Here is a 19169-nt window from a genome sequence, read left to right as displayed (position 1 = left end):
AAGTAAAAATGCATAAAATATACTCAGAAGTAAGTAAACAATGACTCACTAAAAGAAAATTCTAAATTATTTTTGTCAGAACTAAATGTTCTCTATTGTTCACTTAGGTGTATGAACAAAGATTATAGTTATAACGTGATAAATACAAATAAAACAGTCATTGATTATCAAAGAATATAAAGTTAACTCTGCTTTGTAATGGATATGTGATCTCTGTCTCTGCTGCCTACAGATTAGCAAGTAGAATGCTCAGATCCTCTCCATCACCATGTCTGCCTGCACTCTGCCATGCTTCCCACCATGATGATAACAGACAAAACCCCTGCACTGTAAGCCAAATTCAATTAAATGTTATCCTTTACAAGAAAAAATAATAACAGATAAAATGTTTTAAAAGCTGACTTTTACAATAAAATATTAACTTTTTGAAGTCCTATAGCAATGCTGGAAAACACAGTCAGTCACTGAGTACTATCTCCACATTAACTAGAATTCACTGACTCAAGGTTTTCCATCATTAACTATTAGCAATTAAAAAAAAACCCCACATGTTAAAAATTAGCCCTTCAAAATATCTTTTGGTGACTTTGAGAGACTGAATGCACCATAGGGTAAATATTTTAACATCCTGGCCTCAAATCTGCTCCTAATACGGTTATGCAAATGGAATTTTAAAGTAAAATATAGATAACTATTGGAAATAATTTGTCTTTTGAGTGACAAGTTTGTCTGTTAGATCTCTCTTATCACTAAATTTGCTAATTTTTTTTACCAAGTTTCTACTTTCTTAATGATGCTGTATTTTCAAAATTGTGCTTTAACATTAAAATAAATGCACAAAAACCCAGAAATATAGAAAAGTAGTAAATTTGCTATAAATTGTATAAAATATTTAGAAATGTTTTATAAATAATAAAAATACACCATTGAACTTTTAATACCTTATAACAAATCTTGGTAATATTAAATTTATTTTTAATAGATTTTAATACTATGGCTAAGAAGATGATCTCTCTCTCTCTCTCTCTCTCTCTCTCTCTCTCTCTCTCTCTCACACACACACACAATATATATTTTATATAAAAACTATATATAATTATAGTTTTTCTCTTAAACTTCTTGATACCATTTAAGGAAATGGTACTTCCAAGCTGGCTCTTCTTTTCTTTTATCCAGCATAGATTTTTGTGAGATATTTTTAAATAATATATTTTACGGTAAGTATTGAGATAATTATTCCCATTTGTAAAATAAATCCAAATCTTTCTAGATATAAAACAGTGGCAAGAAGTTTCTCTAAAGCTGTAACTAATTTCAGGTTCAGCACCCAGAGCAGACCATCAAAATAACTCGTCCAGAACATCTTGTTAGTATCAAACACCATTCAGGCGATCTGTCAAAATCCTTCATCCTTGTAAGATATCTAGGCAACTCCATCTGGGAAACTTATTACATCTCCCAATTTGCTTTCAGTGTGACAACTTCTTTCCAGTCTTACAGTTCTGTTGAGAAATATTTCTGCTTCTAGAACTGAGCTAAGAGAAGTATGAATGCACAAAGCACAGTCTAAAAGAAAATTATTGCAATTTTAAAAATAAACCCTCATTACTTAAGTGAGGGAATGTATGCAGACTTCGTAACTTCTTCCCATCTACTTTGTTGATTTCATCATGCTTCATGCTGCATTTATGTTGCTTACCTCAATCTACTTTTTCAACCAAGACAGACACTTAAGATCTCAGTATATTTTGTTAGGTTGATTTGGCAAGAAGATTGACACATGAAGACTTAGAAGGTAAGTGGGTCAGACATCTTTGTTTTCTGCTCTAATCATGAGCATAAAAGCACCAGGTGACAAAGTAACTCCTGAAGATTTCATTGAGAACATGACTATGAGAGAACATTTTATAAGCTATTGAATATCTTCCTCAAATTCTAAATTATTTTTCAAATGTCTTTATTGATTCTAATGTTAGAAATGCTATAAATGCTTCCATAAGTGATTTTTCAAAATAGGAATAATTTGTGGTAATGCTATGATTTTAATGTGAAAATATTTAGATCCATGTTTTTTTTTTTTTATTTTGGTCTTGTTTTAATATTCAGCTATTAAAAATCAAAATCTATCTTATCATTAAACATACATTTTAGTTTTCTTTGAAAATAGTTTATTTTATAAAATCAACATTATTTATACTATCCAATCATCAATCAGTAACAACGAACAGTTTTTCAGACTACTAATATCATATCCAGTGTATGAAAAGAAGTAAATGATTGCATATGAGTCATCTATAAAGCAATGTACACATTAAAAAGTTAGTTATAGTAGTAGATACAAGTGGTATATGTTCCAAACATTTGAGGTTATTTTCTCAACTTTTCAATATCAGTCTCTTAACATTGCTTCCTGCCAAACTAATTCATATTTCCAATATGGTTTTGTTTCTTAGTCCCAATTGATTTTAATAATCCACAAAAACAATGAATTTGAATAGATTTCCCTGACCATCATTGTCCTAAAAGTATAGCCTCAATAAAATATAAAACAGATCAATGTCTTTGTGCAAGTATTATAACAAAACCACTTTCAATTGGTAACTCACAAAGAGTGGACAGTCACTGCTCAGAGTTCTGAGTGTGGGAAGACAAAGTTCAGGGGGTAGCATTCCCCCTTACCTCCTTAAAGAGTACTAATCCTACATACAATGTCTCATTACCATGCCTTCAGCATCTTCCAAATCTTCTATTTCTTAATATCATCACGGCAGGAACTATGTTTCAACAGTGAACTATGTGGGAAATGGCAAAAATAAATCTAGATTCTTAGCAAACATAAAGAAATAATTCCCCAATAATGAGTGCTTTTCCAATGAAGGGTATTAATGCTTAATTAGATTATCAGACTCAAACCGGGAATTCCACTAATCTAAGAAATACCATTGCAGATTACTTTTGTCAATGTGAACTTTAGTTCACTTTCACGAGAATAGAAAAGATTCTGCTTTAATGTTTGAAAACGTATGGGGAGAAATACAGCCAAAGACCAGACCCCAGGAACACAGCATAACCCTGCTGATTTGTGGGTACCATCTCCAGGTTTTCCTTGCAGCAGTGTATTTGTACCCCTGAAATATCATTGCAAATTGTAACAACACTCAAGTCAGCAGTAATCGCAGAGAAATCCAAAGCAAAAATTCTGATAGAAAGTCATATTTTATAGGAAAGTTACATTTCCATTGAAGTTATACCAATGTCATAAAGCTCTTGACTGAAATTATATATCCTCTTTCACATCATATATCAATCCAAATAACTTTTCATATGACAGGCTTTCAAAACTTGAATATAACATAAAACCTTACATCGTAAGAACTCTCATGAAAAGTAACATCTAATTAGCTGAGATGGCACATAGTGATGCTTACATTGAATTACCATTTATGGATCTATTTTTATTTCCATTTTACTGAATAATAATATAATCAAAATAAACAATAGATCACTGATGGACTTACCTTCTTGAACAGCTTGAAAAGGGTTGTTGCCATCAACAAATGTCACAGAAAATGTGATTTTCTCAGTCTGTAAGATTTCCTCATTCTGGTTGAGGTCACCAACTGCCGTACGGAATACCTCATCATCTTTCTTAGCAGATTCATCAAAAATTGCTCCTAGAAAGAAGTGAATGTTTCTATTAAACAAGACATAAACGTTATCATGACTTGGCAATATGCCTAAGACACATTATTTGAAAAGTGTATACTTCCACATGAAGAGTTCACTGTATTCACCATAGGAATATATTGTCCTAAATACAGGGTGTTCATTGAGCATGGATGCATCTTCAATTCTTTCAAGTGTTGATGAGGAATGGTACTTCCAAGTCTTGTTGCACGGAGAGCATCCTGAAGGCAGTTTTATGTGTTTGTTGTTTTTTAGAACTTGTATAACACTGAGTGACTAATACAGCATAATAGTTATAACAAGTTTGGAAATCACAGAATAATGATAATTGTGTGTCAATAAATCAAACATACTTTGTACATTTCTGAGGGCCCAGTTACAGTCTAAACAGAATTTCAAGTTCTATTGTCAATTTAATTGTTCCTGAGTTTCTTGCAATCATTTTCTTCCCAAATTTTGTATAGGGTTTTCATAACCTTTTAAACCAGTATTTACAGAGAATTCAGACATACACAAGGTTTTGAACTGACGAGAAGCCTTTTCTTGAAGCATTGAAGCATTAGCTAAGACATTTTTATCACACTCACTGTAATGACGGCAGTGAGTCTCACAGTTCACTCTTAACAGTTGTTTGTCCATATCATAATAGTTAACCACATTGTTTCTAATGCATACTGTTTGATTTCAAATCCCATTTCCTGCTATTTGTAGACTGAATTCCTCTTAAGAAAGTGTTCACACAGAGTCTCGAGTTTATAGTCAGCAACAGAATGAACCAATCTAAGAACAAAAAGGTACTAAGTTCAATGTGTAAAAAGGTTGTGAATAAATTGTTTACACTCTCAGAGTGTTATTGTTTTCGTGCATTCAAATTCAATGTAAGGATGAATCTCAAAGGTATTATACTCATAAAATAAGTCAGACACACAAAATAAGATGCATTGTGACTTCACTTATATATAGAATCTATGGAAGACCAAAGGAAGAAGCACAAAGTGTTGAGTTGTCTGCCAGGGAAGGGACTAAGAAAGCAGAGACTGGAGGTAAAGAGTGGAGATCTCCAGGCCCTTGCAGAATTACATGGTCACTAAAAAGGAGAGAAGCAGGTGGTGCAGAGGAATGATTAAAAACAATACAAAACAAAACAAAACAAAAAGAACTGTCGCTTGCAGGCCTCACAGAGTCACTGGGAATAGAGGAAGCAGGAAGTGGAACTAGAAGTGGAAGGTGCAAAACCCCAGTGATCTGCAGACTTTACAAAGATACTGGGAATGGGAAGGCTGGAAGTGGAGGTGAAGTCACAAATACAGAACATGAGGATTAGCGCTACAGTGGTTTATCATGTATTGAGTATAGGCTACAAGAGTAGGCTTAGGGTATGACCATACAATCACATAGGCCCAGAAAGTAACTGTTGAAGATGATAGAGATATAAATGTATTCTACTATCAAAATGATGCCATTATGAATATAAAAATGAATTAATATATTTCTTAAAATATATGATGAAATACAAATGTTAGACAGAGGTTTTTATAATACATATATTTGATAGTTTCTAGGTTTATATTTTTTAGTACAAGAATTATATGTATTCTTTAAAGATTCAGAATTAGATATGTGCTACATATTTGACATGGGCCAAATATTACAATAAGAGCAAGAGCCCTGGGAACACTGGTCTTCACTGCAATGTCCTTGTTCAAAATTACAAAAGGTTATGGCTTCTGTATTGTACATAAGGGGAATCACAATGTATTGCAGTCCTTGACACTATGAAAGTCTAGAGGCAATTTCCCTTTGAGCTTACCTTATTTAATTAATTATTGTTAATGACATTAATTTATTTATTATCCTAACCTTTCTTAATGAAAGCTGGTATATATTTTAAACTAGCTTGATTTTTTCACTATAAATATATGACTAATAAAAAATATTAAAAAAGAACAGATTGAGGTTAAATAAAATAATTAATGAATGACTATAGTACCATCTAGATATATAACCAATTACCTCTTGTTCTTGACTTATTTGTACTTGTAAAAAACATATATATATATATATGTATCCCATTACATATTTAAATATTACACTGATTTTATTTGCAAAGTTACAGAGACTTTGCATACACAAATTATATAAGACATGTTTTTTCATATACAAAATGGATAGATAAATGTAAATATTTTACATCATCAGTTGTGATTATTTTTTGTTTAACTGGTATTCAGTCCCTTGCCTTCCAGTGAATGAAAGGTGAAGTTATGAAATATGTTATTCAATGTGTGATTCAATATTCTAATAAAGAAGGCATGATGCTTTCATGTCCAGTAAGTGTGACAGGCTGGTGTTACCCTTTCTAGCTGAGAAGGCTCTCCACTGAAGCAAGATTACTGATGATTGCCCTACATGATCTGGATATTTTATCACTGACCTTTTGTGCTGACATGGATTACACTATACTGTGGCATGGCTTCTGTAACACTTTTCATTCATTTTCTGTCTACAATGAATAACTATCCACTGCTGAGAATATGAGAGACAGTGAGTAAGTTTAATTAACATATAAATGGCATTTCTTAAATATGTCATTATATATTTATTGAGTAAATATTAGTAGTTTCTTAATGTAACCAAATAGATAGAGCAAACTATAATTATTGACCCATACTATCATTTTTGCCACATAGAATAATATCTTTTGACATTTATAGTTTCTATAAATATTTGAGCTATATTATGTGCATTCTGATTTTAATTTTTGTAATAATGACTCATATTAATATGGGAGAATACTCCTAAGTATATATTAATACTTATACTAAATATAATAATATCATGCTGGAAAGATGTACGTTTTACCAATGTGTTAGAAAATGTGATATCAATTTCTAAAAGTTCATGCTGAAGTGAGTCATTTAAACAACGTGATCTAAGTGTCTGTTCACATGTTTCTACACATGTCTTTTGGTGGGACCCAAATGGGGCTTTGCAAAGACAATCTACAAATATACCTTGGGCTCTAGCAGGTGATGTGGATGACTTCTACTGAGTACCAATTAGAGTTTTTAAAGAAATGTATTTTACCTAATACAACGTTTATACATGAAGCATGCCTACATAAATTGCAAAACCCTGTAGAACTGACATCAGATAATCACAGGTGCCGAACTAAAATACACTGACAAGAAAGACATAGAGCACTGGTTTATTCCATGCAAACAGGAAAGCTTAGTCTATGTATCAGACCCTCATCATTTATTAACTGTTTTCCTTCCTCTATAACACTTTTTTTTAAATTTTTTAAAAAATTTTAAATATTTTTATCTTCTATATTCCTTGTTTACATTCCAAATGACTTCCCCCTTCCAAGATTCCCCCTCCCCACATGTCCCATAAACCCTCTTCTCTCCATCCTTTCCCCAATCACCTCCCTCCTTTTTTTCTCTGTCCTTATATTCCCAGATGTTGAGCACTAATCTTAAGGTGCCTCTCAGCCATCCAAATTTCTTCAGGTGAAAATTTTTTATTTAGATCTGTAAATAGGATTATGTGGTTCCCTGGGGTCTAACTTCTTGAGTTCTTTGCATGTATTGGATATTAGCCCTCTATCAGATGTAGGGTTGGTAAATATCCTTTCCCAATTTGATGGTTGCCTATTTGTTGTTTTAACAGTGTCCTTTGCCTTACAGAAACTTTGTAATTTTATGAGGTCCCATTTGTCAATTCTTGATCTTAGAGCACAAGCTATTGGTGTTCTGTTCAGGAACTTTCCCCCTGTGCTCATGTCTCCAAAGGTCTTCCCCAGTTTCTCTTCTAATAGTTTCAGTGTGTCTGGTCTTACATGGAGGTCCTTGATCCACTTGGAGTGACGTTTAGTACATGGAGATATGAATGGATCAACTCGCATTCTTCTGCATGCTGACCTCCAATTGAACCAGCACCATTTGTTGAAAAGACTACCTTTTTTCCACTGGATGTCTTCGGCTCCTTTGTCGAAGATCAAGTGACCATAGGTGTGTGGATTCATTTCTGGATCTTCAGTTCTATTCCACTGGTCCACTTGTCTGTCCCTGTGCCAATACCATGCAGTTTCCAACACTATTTCTCTGTAGTATTGCTTGAAGTCAGGGATACTGATTCCCCCAGAATTGCTTTTGTTGTTGAGAATAGTTTTAGCTACCCTGGGTTTTCTGTCATTCCAGATGAATTTGAGAATTGCTTTTTCTAACTCTGTGAAGAACTGAGTTGGGATTTTGATGGGGATTGCGTTGAATCTGTAGATAGCTTTGGCAAGATGGCCATTTTAACTATATTAATCCTGCCAATCCACGAGCATGGCAGATTTTTCCATTTTCTGAGGTCTTCTTTGATTTCCCTCTTCAGAGACCTGAAGTTCTTGTTGTATAGATCTTTCATTTGTTTGGTTAGAGTCACCCCAAGATACTTTATATTGTTTGTGGCTATTGTGAAGGGTGTCATTTTCCTAACTTCTTTCTCAGCCTGCTTAGGGTGGCACTTTCTAGTTCCATCCATTTGTCTAAGAATTTCATGGATTCATTGTTTTTAATAACTGAATAGTACTCCATTGTGTATATATACCATAGCTTCTGTATCCATTCCACTGTTGAGGGACATCTGGGTTCTTTCCAGCTTCTGGTTATTATAAATAAGGCAGCTATGAACGTAGAGGAGCATGTGTCCTCCTTATTAGATGTACGAGCATCTTCTGGATATATGCCCAGGAGTGGTACAGCTGGGTCTACTGGTAGTACTATGGTAGTAGTAATATTCTAAGGAATCGCCAAACTGATTAAAAGAATGGTGTTACCAGCTTGCAATCCCACCAACAATAGAGAAGTGTTCCTTTTCCCCAACATCTTCTCCAGCAAATGCTGTCCCCTGAGTTTTTCATCTTAGCAATTCTGACTGGAGTAAGGTGGAATCTCAGTTCTGTTTTGATTTCTATTTCCCTGATAACTAAGGATGCTGAAGATTTCTTTAGGTGTTTTAGAGTCATTTGAGTTTCCTCCATTGAGAATTCCCTGTTTAGCTCTATACCCCATTTTTAATAGGGTTATTTGACTCTCTGAAGACTACCTTGTTGAGTTCTTTGTATATATTGGATATTAGCCCTCTATCAGATGTAGGGTTGCTAAAGATGTTTTCCCAATTTGTTTGGTGCCGTTTTGTCCTATTGACCCTGTCCTTTGCTTTACAGCAGCTTTGCAGTTTTATAAGGTTCCATTTGTCGATTCTTGTTCTTAGAGCATGAGCCATTGGTGTTCTGTTCAGGAACTTTTTGCCTGTGCCCACGTGTTCAAGATTCGTCCCCACTTTCTCCTCTATAAGCTTCAGTGTATCTGGTTTTATGTGTAGATTCTCGATCCATTTGAACTTGAGCTTTGTACAAGGAGATAAGAATGAATCGATTTGCATTTTTCTGCATGCAGATCTCTAGTTGATCCAGCACCATTTGTTAAAAATGCTGTCTTTTTTCCACCGGATATTTTTAGATTCCTTGTCAAATATCAAGTGACCGTACATGTGTGGCTTCATTTCTGGGTCTTCAATTCTATTCCATTGATCTTCCTGCCTGTCTGAATGCCAATACCAAACAGTTTTTATCACTACTGCTCTGTAGTAGAGCTTGAGGTCAGGGATGGTGATTTCCTGCAGAAGATCTTTTGTTGTAGAGAATAGTTTTTGCTATCCTGGGATTTTTGTTATTCCAGATGAATTTGAGAATTGCTCTTTCTATATCTATGAAGAATTGATTTAGGATTTTGATGGGAATTGCATTGAATCTATAGATTGATTTCAGCAAGATGGCCATTTTTCCTATATTGATTCTATCAATCCATGAACATGGGAGATCTTTCCACCTTCCAAGACTTTCTTCAATTTCTTTCTTCAGAGACTTAAAGTTCTTGTCATATAGATCTTTCACTTGCTTCGTTAGGGTCACACCTAGGTATGACATATTATTTGGGACTATTTTGAAGGGTGTCATTTCCCTAATTTCTTTCTTCTCTTGTTTATCCTTTGAGTAGAGGAAGGCTACTGATTTGCTTGAGTTAATTTTATATCCAGCCGCTTTGTTGAAGTTGTTTATCAGCTTTTAGGAGTTCTCTGGTGGAAGTCTTGTGGTCACTTAAGTATGCTATCATATCATCTGCAAATAGTGATATTTTGACTTCTTCCTTTCCAATTTGTATACCTTTGACCTTCTTTTGTTGCCTGATTGCTCTGGCTAGGACTTCAAGTACTGTATTGAATTGATAGGGAGACAGTGGGCAGCCTTCTCTGGTCCCCAATTTTAGTGGGATTGCTTCAAGTTTCTCTCTATTTAACTTGACGTTGGCTACTGGTTTGTAGCATATTGCTTTCACTATGTTTAGGTATGGGCATTGGATGCCCAATCTCTCCAAGACTTTTGTCATGAAGGGATGCTGGATTTTGTCAAAAGCCTTTTCAGCATCTAATGAAATGACCATGTGGATATTTTTCCTTTAGTTTGTTTATGTAGTGGATTATATTTGTTTAGTCCCTGGGAGCTCTAGTGGTACTGGTTGGCACATATTATTGTTCCTAGCTGCTCTATTGGGGACCCTATGCTCAGTCTATTAGTTAGCTGTGAGCCATGGCTATTTTGATCCACCTTCCATGAAGGATCAAAGTATCCACACTTTAATTTTCCTTCTTGAACTTCATGTGGTCTGTGGATTGTATCTTGGGTATTTTGAGCTTTTGGGCTAATATCCACTTATCAACAAGTGTATACCATGTGTGTTCTTTTGTGATTGGGTTGCATCACTCAGGATGATATTTTCTAGGTCCATCCATTTCCCTAAGAATTTCATGAATTCATTGTTTTTAATAGCTGAGTAGTACTCTATTGTGTAAATGTACCACAATTTCTGTATTCATTCTTGAATGTTGAGGGACATCTGGGTTCATTCCAGCTTCTGGTTATTATAAATAAGGCTGCTATGAACATAGTGGGGCATGTGTCCTTGTTATTCGTTGGAGCATCTTTTGGGTATATACCTAGGAGTGGTATAGCTGGGTCCTTAGTTAATAATATCCAATTTTGGAGGAACTTCCAGTCTGATTTCCAGAGTGGTTGTACTAGCTTGCAATCTCACCAGCAATGGAGGAGAGTTCCTCTTTCTCCACATCTTCCCCAGCAACTGCTGTCACCTGAGGTTTTGTTCTTAGCCATTCTGACTAAGAGGTGGAATCACAGCATTGTTTTGATTTGCATTTCCCTGAGGACTAAGGACTTTGAACATTTTTTGTTATGCTTCTTGGCAATTTGGTATTCCTCAGTTGAGAATACTTTGTTTAGCTCTGTACCCCATTTTCCAATAGGGTTATTTAGAAGAACCATGTTTTTAAGCAAGGTATTAATTATATATTTTATTTTTAGCTTCAGTATTTATATTCTCTTTTTGCTTATTAATATGTTAGGAAAGCACAGAAAGCATGATTAGCTGATAGATGGAAATATTTTCATGAGCTCACAAATACCTTCAAACATAGAACGAAAAAGATACCTACATAGGAAAAACATTGCAGAAACAATTGTTTACATATACATCTGTCTATATATTTATTGTATGTTTATCATTTATCTCTATATTTTATTACCTATTATAGTAGTTATTCCTGGTGGTCAACTTGACTACATCTGGAATGAACATCAATTCAGAATTGGTTGGCTCACCTGTGATCCAGATCTTGAGACTGGAAGATACAAGTTTTGGACCTGGATCTTGGCATGGAGTTCTTGAAGTATAGTGGACATGAAAAACTTAGTCCCAGGTAAGGTAGTACACAACATTTAATCTCAGTACTTAGAAGTCAGGCATGCAGATCTCTGAGTTCAAATTCAGTCTACAGAGCAAGTTCCAGCTTAGCCAAGCTTAGTGAAGGAGTTGGAAAACATAAAGCTAACAATGTAATAGAAAAAGGGGGCCATGCTCCAGCCTCCACAAGCAGCAGAACTTGGCAGCTTTGGCCATGTGGCTTTAGAGTCCAGAATAGATTGGCTTACTGGGAGAATTGATGCTGGTTAGCTGGATCTAGGAAATTAGTGGTGATTAAGAAAAGACCAGTATCACTGAGGTAAAATCCAGGAAGTGTTTTATGAAAGCACAAATAAACTGTGCTTTCATAAGTTTCATATTTCTGTGTTCCAGAAATAGCCAAGGGTATACTTCCTAAAGCAGCTATACTTGGTAATGTGTGAGAGTCATCCAGGTGGTACTGGTTTTGAAGTCATGAAGGTATCATGAAGAACAACTGGGGCTTGGCACTATGAGAGGCCATGGAAGGCCATTGGTGAAAGTGCAGCCTCAGTTGCCATTGATGTCCCAGGACTGAAGGCATCATGCCAAGGAGTTGATGCTCAGCACTATGAAGAGCCATTAGGAGAGGCTATTAGTGAGGCTTAGTTGCAGTGGAAGACCCCAAGAAGTTGATCGCCAGCAGCAGCAGGGGAGTAGATCAACCTGAGCTAAGAGTGCTACAGAGGGCAGAGCTGGAAAAGTGATGGAAGAACCCTCAGATACAGAGCCATATGATAACTGAACCAGCCCAGAAGAAAAAAGCTTATTGCAGTCTACAAAGATGACAAAGGAGCTGGATATCTGAAGACCATCTTGAAATCAGACATGAAGGGGCAGACAAGGTTTCCTGTCTTGCTTTGGGGGTTACAGCTAAGTGACTGGATGAATTTCAGAAGGGACTTAGAACTTCATTTTTTTTTTAAATTTTTTTTTATTCGGTATATTTTTATTTACATTTCAAATGATTTCCCCTTTTCTAGCCCCCCACTCCCAAAAAGTCTCGTAAGCCCCCTTCTCTCCCCCTGTCCTCCCACCCACCCCTTCCCACTTCCCCGTTCTGGTTTTGCTGAATACTGCTTCATTGAGTCTTTCCAGAACCAGGGGCCACTCTTCCTTTCTTCTTGTACCTCATTTGATGCGTAGATCATGTTTTGGGTAATCCAGGTTTCTAGGTTAATATCCACTTATTAGTGAGTGCATACCATGATTCATCTTTTGAGTCTGGGTTACCTCACTTAGTATGATGTTCTCTAGGTCCATCCATTTGCTTAAGAATTTCATGAATTCATTGTTTCTAATGGCTGAATAGTACTCCATTGTGTAGATATACCACATCTTTTGCATCCACTCTTCTGTTGAGGGATACCTGGGTTCTTTCCAGAATCTGGCAATTATAAATAGGGCTGCTATGAACATAGTAGAGCATGTATCCTTATTACATGGTGGGGAATCCTCTGGATATATGCCCAGGAGTGGTATAGCAGGATCTTCTGGAAGTGAGGTGCCCAGTTTTCTGAGGAATCGCCAGACTGCTTTCCAGAGTGGTTGTACCAATTTGCAACCCCACCAGCAGTGGAGGAGTGTTCCTTTTTCTCCGCACCCTCTCCAACACCTGCTATCTCCGGAATTTTTAATCTTAGCCATTCTGACTGGTGTAAGATGAAATCTTAGGGTTGTTTTGATTTGCATTTCCCTAATGACCAATGAAGTTGAGCATTTTTTAAGATGCTTCTCCGCCATCCGATTGAACTTCATTTTTTTTAACATTGTTGAGATTGCTACAGACTATGGAACCTTTGAGGTTGGACTAAATGTATTTTGCCTTATGCTATATTTATGTATGGGCCCCATAGACTCATATGTCTGAATAAGTCTATAAGATGATTTGAATATGCTTGGCTCAGGGATGGCACTATTAGAACATGTGGCATCCTGTTGGAGTACGTATGTCACTGTGGGTGCAGGCTTTAAGACCCTCATGCTAGCTGCCTGGAAGCTAGCATCCTTCAGATGAAGATGTAGCACAGTCAGTTTCTCCTATGCCATGCCTGCCTGGATGCTGTCATATTCCCACCTTGATAATAATAGAGTGACCCTCTGAGCCTATATACCAGCACCAATTAAATATTGTCCCTGTGAGAGTTGCCTTGACCATCGTGTCTGTTCACATCATTAATATCTAAGACATCATGCATTATCCATCCATAATTTAAAAAGACTATTATATAAAATTAAATGATTTAATATTCAATGCAAATATCCAATGCAAATATTATGAAAGTATTTCTCTTTCATAATAAATTTTTCATAACAAACTTAAAACTGTTTCTTCTGAAAGATATATTTGAATCAGATGTTCAAAATATGTTTATTTCAAAATATGTTCTAAATTTTTCAGATTTCTGTTTAAAACAAAACAGCTAATGTTTTGCTCTGTTTCCACTCAGAAATCTCAATGCATTCTAGTTGGAAAGATTGTTCAACAGTAAATAGCACATGCTGTTCTTACAGAGAAACTGAGATTTGGGCTCAGCACTTGATGAGGAGCAGCTCACAAACATCTGTAACTCGGAATCCAAGTTATCTGACTCCTCTTTGGGCAAGATCACACGCATCACATTCAGTCCCACAGATAGGTACATGCACATAAAAAAACATAAATACATCTAATTCAATGTTCTAATAATCTTATTTTTTCAAAAAATATGTTTTTTTCTGATTAAATAATGAAATTAAAATTATCCCATTTGGTGAATCACATGCTGTGCATCATTAAGTATCTCTGGAGCAAGAGTGATTTTCCTTTCCCCCACTCCTGCCCAAGGGCCGGGGGCGGATTTCTTCTTCATTGTTCTCTTTTCTCCCAGACATTCACGTGCATCCTTCCCATCTTTCTTTAAAACAGGAAAATGTTCATGACTTAAATATTTTGTTTCAATTATATTTTTAATATGAGATATAACATTCCATATAACACATATAGTTGATAATTCTCTGATGATTAACTTATCTGATTACTTATTGATAAATTGCTAGAACTAAGGAGGACAAGCCATAGTGACACAAGAATGTGAGAATAATGTCACACAGTTTATTCCTTTGCCTAGGAGCCCTTGAACTTTAATGTAGGAGAATGAAAGACTGTAATTACAATGTATCCCTTTATTTTCCTCCCTCTAGATCTCCCACATAGCTCTCATTATTCTTTCTCAAATTCATGGCCTCTTTTTTACTAATTATTACAGTATTCATATATTCACATACACTCCTAAATATAACCTGCTTTTTCTGTATAATGTTATTTGTATTTGTGTTTTCAGGGTTGACCATATGCTATTAGAAAACCAATTAAGATGCATATATTTTTCTTATGACACAAAAACATATGTTACATATGTAAAGACTTATTTATAATATAAGTAGGATTAAATAGAACTATTTTTAATTACATCAAGAGACATTTTTGCATATTAAATTTGGTTTTTTATTATTTATTAAATCCTTTTTTATACCCCTCCTGGCCCACTCTCTGACCATTCCACATCCCTTACCTCCTCTACAACTCCAAGAGGATGTCCCTACTTCCCACCCCACCAGACCTCCCTACTCCCTGGGGCCTCCAGTCTCTTGAGGATTAGGTGCATCTTCTCAGACTGAACCCAGACCCAGCAGTCCTCTGCTATATTTATGTTGGGGCATCATATCAGCTGGTGTATGCTGCCTGGTTGGTGATCCAGTGTCTGAGAGATCTCAGGGGTCCAGGTTAACTGAGACTGCTCATCCTCCCATAGGGTCACCCTCCTCCTCAGCTTCTTCCAGCTTTTCACTAATTCAACTATAGGAGACAACAGCTTCTGTCCCTTGCTGGGTGTAACTATCTGTGTCTGACTCTTTCAGCTGCTTGTTGGATCTTTTGCAAGGCAGTCATGGTAGGCCTATTTTTGTGAGCCTGCCATAGTCTTAGTAAGAGTATCAGGCCCTGGGACCTCCCTTTGAGCTGGAACTCGATTTGGGCCTGTGTCTGGACCTCCTTTTTCAAGAGACAAATTATTATCACTTCACGTTTTCTAACCATTCACAGATGTTCTGAATGGTCAAATTCAAAAAGTAATTTTTTTAAAGTGTTAGAGAGCATCAGATTCTTAGTAAAAGTTTTCATTCTGATGTCTGGAAACACATAGCTATCTTTTCAGACAGTTTGTCATGCATCAAATAATAGCATCCATGGCAGTTAAAACCCATATGTACTAACCACTGTGTAAATCATGCCAATAGAGATATTTTGAGTAGTTTTAGTGATAATCCGTTGGGGATAAACGGTACATTCACTGTCCTTGTCATAGACCAAGAAAAAGAACAGCTGACACATTCACAGCTTTAGCTTCTGCCTCAATGTTCTACAAACTATGTGTGTGTCACATGATCAGACTTACAGACAAGGAGAAATTGTAAGATAACACTATGTTAATACTAGCTTTAAAAATATTTTGGTGCATAAAAAGTCTAAAACCCTCTAATCAAATTTTTTATAAAGTTTAATATATAATACATTTCTGAATAATGAATTTTAAAAAGTTTTAGTAGATGGAATAATATCACAGAACATTTACTATATGACAATGATATATTATGTTGTGCTATTCTGTTATAGTAACTAAAGCATATTTACACAATTGTTATAAAACAATTGCACAGATATAATTCCTCATGGGCATCTCTACAGGCTTGCTAACTGGTCATTCTATATAATAAGGAATCGACAAATATGACTGGTTATCACAAATGGTATATAATACTCTTAATACTTGTTGGTATTTTGTTCCTGAGTCACTGAATAATTCCATTCCTCACTTCCTGTGCTGTACCCTACCTTTGTGTCATATGTCCGTTAGCCAGTTCCCATGCTGTGTCCTTCATCTCTGTCCTATGTCCATCTGAGGCAGCATCCCCCAGGAGAAACTCAACAGCCAAGACCGATGAAGAAAAACTTGTCTAAGAACGGATCATGTAAACACTATGCAGAAATTCACTCTTCCCTTGCATGTCAGGGAAGGGGTAGGAAGAACACTGAGGTGAGAGGGCAATGATGAGTGTACCTAAGTAAAAGCATGGACATAGGAAGGAATATAGGTATTTTAGAAGTGAAACAGATTCAACATTTTTCTTTCCATAGCAATTTACTGTATCTTTTAATAGCAACTTAAACTTCCACTAAAATATGAGAAATTGAACTTGGCACTAAATGTAAAATCATTTGTCAAAGAAAGACATGAATAATAAAGGTAATAGAGGGAATTCTGTCCTCTCAGTAGAGCAAGGTACATTGTACACAAAAATAATGTAGTCTAGGTGTCCTCTACATGTCTAATCTCATGTTAATATAAAACTGGCCATCTGTTTAAATGCAAAAAAAATTTTATCTTTATGAATTCACGTAGGTAAGTTGTTTGAAATTAAGCATTCTAAAGTCTCTATGAGACATATTTTATTTCTAATGAAAGTGAAGGCATCATGTTGAGTATTCAAGTGTATAAATGTACCTTTTTTGGTAAAACTCAAACCTTATGTTCTGATTTCTTCAAAACCCACTTCCAGCTTTCTTCTATTTTGTTTCATGAGCATACATAGAAGGGTGCCATATAGTATCCAGCATTTCCTACTGCATGTTCATTGTTAAATATATGGAATAAAATTACATTAAGGGGCATCATACAGGGATTGTAAGGGTGAACACTGAAGTGAGTGTTTAATAATGTACCTAGGTAAAGGTACTCCATTAGGGAGCAGCATACAGGTTTTGCGATTATGTGCCCTGAACAGTATTTCCTAAGCATTAGAACAACAGAGATTCTATTGTAACTGTAGACTAGAAGCCATTTTTTGACAGTATCCTCAGATGGAAGAAATATGGTGCATTATTAGCTGTGATTGATTACTAAATGGACCAATTTTCTTTCATTCTTCAAAATTTGAATGACAATTATGGTCTTTAACAAGTACATTAAATATGTAAGATATTCTATTTTAAAATAATTTAGTATTATATTACAAAATACCCTGTGCTTAATATACATTGCTTTCTATGTAATGCTTTTTGCAAAAAAGCTTTAAATTCATAGATGATAGTACTTTTCATATTTATTCTACAGATAAAAAAATACAAAAGGAGGACCTCTACCCTGTCAAGTTCACAGGGGTTAAAAACAGAAGTTATTTGTACATGGTCTATACACATCCTATTGTCTCCTATGGGACAGCGTATCCAATAACTGCAAGCCTTTATCTAGTCAGAGATGCAAAAGCATACATCGACCCACATCCCAACTTCAGGCGATTCTGAGTGAATCCTGGGGAAGAATGTTGGATAGACGTGATCAAGCTGGAGGGATCAAGGACAACACAAGAAGCCCTATAGACCCTTTGGTGAAAAGGGCATATTATGGTTCAGCCTTTAAAAAAGGTTTTCAAATAGCACTGAATTTACAGTATCTTTCAGACACTCTGAACCCAAAGAGGAAGTTTTCCTGCAAAGACTGCAAATACAAATTTAGTATTTTGTAGAGGCACCTCAGCTAAATTGGGAAAGTCAGCATATATAATTTGAAAAAGATTTAGTGTGTCTAGTTCATTTGTAACATTTAGAAGACAATATAGCACATAAATGGAGAAAATATATGAATAATTTTTAAGCTTGGTGAAAAAATTTTGAGAATGACCTCAGGGGATGCATTAACCTAACTGAACAGAAATCAATGGGGGCAACTCTGGGAGTATCTGGAGACCTGGGAGAGGGGAGGTTCCAGGGAGTGCATGGGGTGACCCTAGCTGAGACTCCTAACAGTAAGGTATATAGAGACTGAAGTGGCCACCTTCTACAGCCAGACAGGACTTTCAGTGTTGGAAAGGTTACATCAACCCAACTCACAAAACTTTCAACCAAAATTTGCCGCTCCTACTAGAAGTCTTTATCACTGAGATAAAGAGAGAACCAGAGATTGAGGAAATGGCCAAGCAATGAGTGGCCTAACATGTGACATATCCCATGTAAGAGAGCCAATCCCTGACTATTGATGATACTCTGCTCTGCTTCCTAGCATAACTGTCTCCTGAAAGGCTTCATCTAGCTGCAGATGGAAAAGGATACATTGACCTACATCTAAAGTTCAGGTGATACTCAGGGAATCGTGGAGAAGAGTGGTGGACAAAAGTGATCAAGATGGAGGGGAAAAGAACAACACAAGAAGCCCTATAGGGTCAACTAACCTGTGGGGGATCAGAGACTGAACTACCATCCAAAAAACTTGCAGGGGCTGGACTTGGACTCATACATACGTGTAGCAGATGTGCAGTTTGGTCTTCATATGGGTCCCCTAACAATTGAAGCGGAGTCTCTCTACCCACCAAACTCCAAATCTTCTCTCTTCTCTCCCTTCTTTCTCTGTCTCTCTCTCCCTTCCCCCTTCCTTTCCCCTTTGATCACTCCATCTCTTGTTCTCCTCTCCCTCCCTCTCTCCATCTGTTTCTGTATAAAACAAACAGGAATATATTAAAAAGAATATATAAGAAGGAAACAAACATAAGTAAAAGAATAGCACAAGAAAAACATACACATAACAGAGAATATAATCT

At 35.9% G+C, this 19169-nt stretch overlaps 1 protein-coding gene across 3 annotated transcripts in view; it reads right to left on the bottom strand.

The window, feature by feature from the left end:
• Grid2 (glutamate ionotropic receptor delta type subunit 2) overlaps positions 1 to 19169 on the bottom strand; it is a 1574882-nt gene that overhangs the window by 1293191 nt on the left and 262522 nt on the right. For all 3 annotated transcript variants that reach the window (XM_052173841.1, XM_052173840.1, XM_052173842.1), the window contains exon 2: positions 3519 to 3674. In XM_052173841.1, the coding sequence (XP_052029801.1) occupies positions 3519 to 3674 (156 nt within the window). The remainder of the gene's footprint in view (positions 1 to 3518; positions 3675 to 19169) is intronic.

Source organism: Apodemus sylvaticus, chromosome 2 (genome assembly GCF_947179515.1).
Source record: "Apodemus sylvaticus chromosome 2, mApoSyl1.1, whole genome shotgun sequence".
Lineage (NCBI taxonomy): Eukaryota > Metazoa > Chordata > Mammalia > Rodentia > Muridae > Apodemus > Apodemus sylvaticus.
Note: the sequence above shows the minus strand (reverse complement) of the source record. Positions and strands in the feature narration are given on the sequence as shown.